This window comes from Saccoglossus kowalevskii, chromosome 4, assembly GCF_978046115.1.
Source record: "Saccoglossus kowalevskii chromosome 4, keSacKowa6.1, whole genome shotgun sequence".
Classification (NCBI taxonomy): domain Eukaryota; kingdom Metazoa; phylum Hemichordata; class Enteropneusta; family Harrimaniidae; genus Saccoglossus; species Saccoglossus kowalevskii.
In genome coordinates this window covers 20,845,258-20,852,757 of record NC_140644.1, presented here as the reverse complement: position 1 = coordinate 20,852,757, position 7,500 = coordinate 20,845,258, and the positions used below count along the sequence as shown (strand labels likewise).

General features: G+C 41.0%; 1 protein-coding gene and 6 non-coding genes across 7 annotated transcripts; all 7 read left to right on the top strand.

The window, feature by feature from the left end:
- The first annotated feature begins 64 nt into the window (after nucleotides 1-64).
- On the top strand, nucleotides 65-146 carry TRNAS-CGA (transfer RNA serine (anticodon CGA)). Its single transcript has one exon. It is a non-coding gene; the product is annotated as a tRNA-Ser (tRNA).
- A 984-nt stretch (nucleotides 147-1,130) lies between these two features.
- Nucleotides 1,131-5,570, top strand: LOC100372741 (uncharacterized). The gene has a single exon (XM_006823601.3). It carries the CDS (start codon nucleotides 1,131-1,133, stop codon nucleotides 5,568-5,570), a length of 4,440 nt encoding a protein of 1,479 aa, XP_006823664.3.
- A 396-nt stretch (nucleotides 5,571-5,966) lies between these two features.
- TRNAS-UGA (transfer RNA serine (anticodon UGA)) lies at nucleotides 5,967-6,048 on the top strand. The gene has a single exon. It is a non-coding gene; the product is annotated as a tRNA-Ser (tRNA).
- A 274-nt stretch (nucleotides 6,049-6,322) lies between these two features.
- TRNAS-CGA (transfer RNA serine (anticodon CGA)) lies at nucleotides 6,323-6,404 on the top strand. Its single transcript has one exon. It is a non-coding gene; the product is annotated as a tRNA-Ser (tRNA).
- A 256-nt stretch (nucleotides 6,405-6,660) lies between these two features.
- Nucleotides 6,661-6,742, top strand: TRNAS-UGA (transfer RNA serine (anticodon UGA)). Its single transcript has one exon. It is a non-coding gene; the product is annotated as a tRNA-Ser (tRNA).
- A 275-nt stretch (nucleotides 6,743-7,017) lies between these two features.
- On the top strand, nucleotides 7,018-7,099 carry TRNAS-CGA (transfer RNA serine (anticodon CGA)). Its single transcript has one exon. It is a non-coding gene; the product is annotated as a tRNA-Ser (tRNA).
- A 270-nt stretch (nucleotides 7,100-7,369) lies between these two features.
- Nucleotides 7,370-7,451, top strand: TRNAS-UGA (transfer RNA serine (anticodon UGA)). Its single transcript has one exon. It is a non-coding gene; the product is annotated as a tRNA-Ser (tRNA).
- The last annotated feature ends 49 nt before the right edge of the window (nucleotides 7,452-7,500 follow it).

Below are 7,500 nucleotides of genomic sequence, written 5' to 3'. Positions count from 1 at the left end.
TGCAAATAAAATAACAACAAATTTTAAGCCAACATTTTTAGGAGCACTTGTCATTGAATCAACTGCTGTGATGGCCGAGTGGTTAAGGCGTTGGACACGAAATCCAATGGGGTCTCCCCGCGCAGTTTCGAACCCTGCTCGCATCGAATGTTTTAGAACACCTCGTTGAGCCGCTGTATACATAATTGGCCGTAGATCAACCGCAAGAATGAATGCGAATTATGAAAATGATTCGCTTTGGCACCAAGTTTAAATTATACATATTGTCATGAATTCTTATTATTTATTCTTACATTAATTTGCATAAGTGGTTTTACGAGGTGCGCCCTCTGTGGCAGGAGGAAAACACTCAGGCGGTGGCTAAGATGGCGGAGTAGCTAGCGAGGACTGATGGTGAGTGATCTGTCGTGCTGGTTTTGTTATAGCGTTCTGTGACATATGGGGGCTCGTCCGGGAGCTTGTTTTCTTGTGTTATAGGGATCCTGTGGTATTTTATTTATGTTTCTTGAATTTCAAGTGCTGAAGTTAAGCCAGAAAATTTTGAGAAAATTCGCGAACATGTGCTTGCCCCCCCCCCCCCGAGGTATAGATAGCAAAAAAAAATTATCATGTTTTTCAGGCGATAATTTGATCATTGTAGATCACTTGCTGTGACAGTGCTGGTTGGTATCTCTTGGACACCGTACATCTTGCGGGGTAGTGGACTCACGCGTGAAGGTGCTTAGCACTGTGTGTGAAACTATCGAGATATCAGCTGATGTGTCCGCCTTTTCGAGACTAATTTTTAATTGCTACGGGCATTAGTAGATTTAATGTAATATAATAGTTTTGGCGAGTTTATTGATGGTAATTTAATGATTGTCATAAAGGAGTAAATTTGGTAACAGTAATCATAATTGTATAGCACTAGGACGCATTGTACGGCATAGGGTTAGTCATATTATAATTGTGTTTATTATATTTGGTGGTATATAGCCTAAGGTGTGTCTTGGTCGGTGAGTTTTTGGTGTGTACAATTCCATTTAAAAAACAAAACGGTGAACGTACGTGTCCGGCCACTAGTTGTATTATTGATATTTGAGATTGTGTATCTGTTATTATTATTTTGATTATCTTGGTGTAACTTCGATATGGAGAAATTAATAGAGTCGGGTTCTAAGCTTGGGTTGGAAGGTAAAAATTTGTTAGATTTTGTAACTCAACAGCAGAATATAGAGCGCAAAGAAAGACAGAGAGAACGTGAGTTCAAAAGGGTAGAGATTGAGAGAGGGCTTGAAGAGAAAAAGAAGGCTATGCAGCTTGAAGCTGATAGAAAAAGACAGCAGGCTGAGTTTGAAGAAAATGAAGCTCAGCGAAAACATGAGTTAGAAATGAAACAACTTGAGTTAAAAGGTGCTCTAAGTAGAAGCCCTGATAGTAGGTACACTGATTTAGCAAAATCACCTAAGCTTCCTGCTTTTGTTGATGGGAAGGATGAGTTGGATAGCTATTTGTTGCGTTTTGAGCGTTTTGCCGCAAGCAATGAGTGGGATAAATCCAAATGGGCTACGTCATTAAGTGCGTTGTTAACTGGTAAAGCTTTAGATGTATATTCTAGGCTTTCAGATATGGCAGCATCCGATTATGGGTTGGTTAAAGAAGCTTTGCTAAAAAGATATGAATTGACGGAGGAGGGCTATAGATTGAGGTTTATGAATTTCAAGCCCGAGAATGGTGAGAGTTGTGATCAATGTATAGTCAGGCTGAAAAATTACTTTCTTAAGTGGGTTGAGTTGTCTGGTACGGATAGGTCATTTAATGGTGTATGTGACTTGATGATTAAGCAACGGTTTATTGATTCTTGTCCCAGGGATGTATCCATACGCATGCGCGAGAAGCAGCCTAGAACTCTTGATGAGTTGGCTAAGTATGCTGACCGTTACTTAATTGCTCATGACAGGAAGTTGACCTCCCCTTGCGACTTCCCATGTATAAAATCTCAGATGCCGGGTGGTCAGGAAATCAATTCTGATGTTCAGTGTTATAAATGCAAAGAGTATGGTCATATGTCTCGAGAGTGCAAAGTGAGGCCTTCACAGGGTTACGGGGTCAGATGTTATAATTGTGGCCGTTTGGGACACAGATCTGTTACATGTCGATTTTCAACAAGGTTTGGTGATAGGCCTAATGTGAGAAAAGTCGGTGCTGCTGTGGTTGATTTAGGTGGTGATGCAGAACAGGAAGGTGAAATTAGTGCAGTATGTTTAGTGCAACCCAAGTTCACAACCAAGGCTGATATTGAATCTTGTATTGATGGTGGCGAGCTTTTGTTGGCTGGCGGAAAGAGAATACCACTAGTCCATAATGCCTGTTTCCAACAATCTGTTAAATCTAAAACCAAAATGCCTGTGGTAAAAGGAAGGATTGGAGAGAAAGTAGTTACCACATTGAGGGACACTGGCTGTAGTGGTGTGGTAGTAAAAAGAGATTTTGTTAGTGACAACCAGTACACTGGAAAGTTTTGTTGTATGCTCATGATAGATAATACTGCACGTACTGTACCTATAGCTAAGCTTTATGTAGACACCCCGTATTTCACTGGTGAGGTGGAGGCACAGTGTTTGCCTGATGCTATTTATGATCTAGTCATTGGTAATGTTGAAGGAGCCAGGGCACCAGATGATCCTGACCCACAATGGCAAGAAATGTGTGCAGTGGCTACTCGTGCTATGGCTAAGAAAGGTAACAAAATAGTCCCTCTGTGTGTACCTGATGGGGGTAAGTCATTAGATGTAAGTAAGGCTCAGCTAGTAAAATTGCAGCATGACGATCCATCTCTCAGTAAATATTGGTCCTTGAAGGAACCTAAGTTTAAAGGTAACCAGGAAGTTATGTTTCTGGAGAAAGGCGGTATACTATACAGACAGTTTACTCATCCTCATGTGAATCAGGGTAGGCCTGTTAAGCAGATGGTTGTACCTATGCCATTGCGTAACCAGGTCATGATGGTGGCGCATGATTCGATAACGGGAGGGCATATGGGCGTAAAGAAAACTAGTGATAGAGTCCTGAGCAATTTCTACTGGCCAGGAATACATGGTGACATAACAAGATTCTGTAGATCTTGTGATATTTGCCAGAGAACGGTACCTAAAGGTAAAATTGCAAAAGTCCCCCTTCAGAAGATGCCACTGATAGATGTGCCGTTCAAATGGGTTGCTATTGATTTAGTTGGTCCTATTCACCCTCCTAGTGAAAAAGGTCATAAGTACATCTTGACATTAGTAGACTATGCTACCAGGTATCCAGAGGCAATACCCCTGAAACATATCAGTACAGAGGATGTAGCTGAAGCACTGGTTGATATGTACAGTCGCCTAGGTATACCAGAGGAGATTCTACATGACATGGGAACTCAGTTCGTGTCAGAGTGTATGTGTGAAGTTTCTCGTCTGTTGAGTATTAGACAACTGTCAACCACCCCTTATCATCCAATGTGTAATGGCCTGGTTGAAAAGTTTAATGGTACGTTAAAAGCAATGTTGAAGCGTTTGTGCAGTGAGCAGCCAAAGCAGTGGCACCGCTACATCAATGCATTGTTATTCGCCTATAGAGAAGTGCCCCAAGAATCAACAGGTTTTGCTCCATTTGAGCTGATGTATGGGAGGACTATCAGAGGTCCTATGCATATTTTGAAGCAACTCTGGACGACAGAGACTGAGGAACCAGAAATTAGAAACAGTTATCAGTATGTGTTTGAGTTAAGAGAGCGCTTGGACGAAACACTGAAAATTGCACAGGTAGAGATGCAGAAATCCCAGCAACGGTACAAGCACTACTATGATAGGAAGGTGAAAGTCAGAAGGTTTCAACCTGGACAAACGGTTCTTATTCTACTACCAACTGATAGTAACAAGTTATTAATGCAGTGGAAGGGGCCATATGAAATTGATAGTGTGATTGGTGTAAATGACTATAGAGTAAAGGTACGTGGAAAGTACAAAACTTATCATGCTAACTTGCTGAAGAAGTATATTCAACGAAATGAGCAGAGTAGTGAAGCTGATGACAATCTGCCTGTCTTGGGCATTGCTAGTGCAGCTGTCATAGAGTATGAAGAGTCTTTAGATGAAGACGCTGTACAGGATGATGACTTGTTGGTGCTGAATTCTTGCATGTCAAAGGAGTCAGTAGCTGACGTGAAGTATGGCAGGAACCTGACTCATGATCAGGAGCAATCAGTTCGCTGTCTAGTGCACGAGTATAAGCACATATTTACAGACCTACCTGGCACTACCAACCTTATCCAGCATCGTATTCAACTGAGAACCGATGAACCTATAAGATCGAGGCCTTACCCGGTGCCATATAGTGTACGAGAGTCTTTGAAAGAGGACATTCAAAGTATGTTGAAGATGGGAGTTATAAGAGAAACCGAATCCCCATACGCATCACCTGTCGTGATAGTACGCAAAAAAGATGGATCGAATCGTATATGTATTGACTACCGAAAACTAAACAAGGTAACAGTGTTTGATCCAGAGCCAATGGTGACGCCAGATGATATGTTCCAAGATCTCAGTAAAGACAAGTACTTTACTAAGGTGGATCTTAGTAAGGGGTTTTGGCAGGTTCCTGTGGCGGGGGAGGACATACACAAAACAGCTTTTGTTACCCCAGATGGTACCTACGAGTTTTTGAAAATGCCATTTGGAATGATGAATTCTGGTGCAACCCTGGTCCGTGGTGTCAGAAAGATGTTGAGTGGGATGTGTAAGGTGGTTAGTTATGTTGACGATATTTTGGTTCACACCATCACTTGGTGTGAGCATATAACTACACTCAAAGAGTTGTTCAGCAGGATGGCTGATGCTCAGCTTACTGCTAGACCATCCAAGTGCATAATAGCTTCTGATGTTATTGATTTCGTCGGTCATCGAGTTGGTCAGGGTTTTCTGAGTCCACACGAGGATAATGTAAAAAAGGTTAGAAATGTTCCTCGGCCCATGACTAAGAAGGAAGTCAGGTCGTTTCTTGGTCTAACTGGATTTTACAGGGAGTATATACCTAACTATGCAGCTATTGCAGTACCATTAACTGATTTAACAAAGAATGGCCAACCCATCAAAGTTGTGTGGGGAGAAGCACAAGAGAAGGCTTACCGAACTCTTATCCATGTAATAACCAGTAAACCTATATTGAGGTTGCATGATTCACACAAGCGTTACGTGTTACGTACAGATGCTTCTGATGTTGGGATTGCAGCAGTCCTGTTACAAGGTCATGATGGAAAGTTATTCCCTGTGAGTTATGCTAGCAAGAAGTTGTCACAAAGAGAAAAGGCATATTCGACTATCGAAAAGGAATGCTTGGCGATCGTGTGGTCTGTAAAGAAGTATATGATGTATTTGTATGGAACCCAGTTCATTCTCCAGACAGACCATCAGCCGTTATTGTATGTTGACAAGGCTAAATTCATCAATGACAAAGTAATGCGATGGGCAATGTTTCTGCAGAACTACCGATTTACCGTTGAATGTATTAAGGGCTCAGATAACCATGGAGCTGATTTTCTAAGTAGAGCAGTTTAAGGACTATGTAACAGAATTCATGTGCTGTGCAGAAACTTTATAAGTTTCCTCTTGAAAGGGGAGTGATGTCATGAATTCTTATTATTTATTCTTACATTAATTTGCATAAGTGGTTTTACGAGGTGCGCCCTCTGTGGCAGGAGGAAAACACTCAGGTGGTGGCTAAGATGGCGGAGTAGCTAGCGAGGACTGATGGTGAGTGATCTGTCGTGCTGGTTTTGTTATAGCGTTCTGTGACACATATATATGACTTAATGCCATTTACATCTTGTAAAAAAGAAAAACAAGTGCGTGAATTTGACGTCAATGTTATGTAACATGTCATGTAACAAATGCAAATAAAATAACAACAAATTTTAAGCCAAAATTTTAGGAGCACTTGTCATTGCATCAACTGCTGTGATGGCCGAGTTTTTAAGGAGTTGGACTTGAAATCCAATGGGGTCTCCCCGCGCAGGTTCGAACCCTGCTCGCAGCGAATGTTTTAGAACACCTCGTTGAGCCGCTGTATACATAATTGGCCGTAGATCAACCGCAAGAATGAATGCGAATTATGAAAATGATTCGCATTGGCACCAAGTTCAAATTATATATATATGACTTAATGCCATTTACATCTCGTAAAAAAGAAAAACAAGTGCGTGAATTTGACGTCAATGTTATGTAACATGTCAATGTCATGTAACAAATGCAAATAAAATAACAACAAAATTTAAGACAAATTTTTAGGAGCACTTGTCATTGCATCAACTGCTGTGATGGCCGAGTGCTTAAGGCGTTGGACTCGAAATCCAATAGGGTCTCCCCGCGCAGGTTCGAACCCTGCTCGCAGCGAATGTTTTAGAACACCTCGTTGCACCGCTGTATACATGATTGGCCGTAGATCAACCGCAAGAATGAATGCAAATTATGAAAATGATTCGCATTGGCACCAAGTTTAAATTATATATATATGACTTAATGTCATTTACATCTCGTAAAAAAGAAAAACATGTGCGTTAATTTGACGTCAATGTTAGGTAACAAATGCAAATAAAATAACAACAAATTTTAAGCCAACATTTTTAGGAGCACTTTTATTGCATCAGCTGCTGTGATGGCCGAGTGGTTAAGGCGTTGGACTTGAAATCCAATGGGGTCTCCCCGCGCAGGTTCGAACCCTGCTCGCAGCGAATGTTTTAGAACACCTCGTTGAGCCGCTGTTTACATAATTGGCCGTAGATCAACCGCAAGAATGAATGCAAATTATGAAAATGATTCGCATTGGCACCAAGTTTATATTATATATATATGACTTAATGCCATTTAAATCTTGTAAAAAAGAAAAACAAGTGCGTGAATTTGACGTCAATGTTATGTAACATGTTAATGTCATGTAACAAATGCAAATAAAATAACAACAAATTTTAAGCCAACATTTTTAGGAGCACTTGTCATTGAATCAACTGCTGTGATGGCCGAGTGGTTAAGGCGTTGGACACGAAATCCAATGGGGTCTCCCCGCGCAGTTTCGAACCCTGCTCGCATCGAATGTTTTAGAACACCTCGTTGAGCCGCTGTATACATAATTGGCCGTAGATCAACCGCAAGAATGAATGCGAATTATGAAAATGATTCGCTTTGGCACCAAGTTTAAATTATACATATATATGACTTAATGCCATTTACATCTTGTAAAAAAGAAAAACAAGTGCGTGAATTTGACGTCAATGTTATGTAACATGTCATGTAACAAATGCAAATAAAATAACAACAAATTTTAAGCCAAAATTTTAGGAGCACTTGTCATTGCATCAACTGCTGTGATGGCCGAGTTTTTAAGGAGTTGGACTTGAAATCCAATGGGGTCTCCCCGCGCAGGTTCGAACCCTGCTCGCAGCGAATGTTTTAGAACACCTCGTTGAGCCGCTGTATACATAATTGGCCGTAG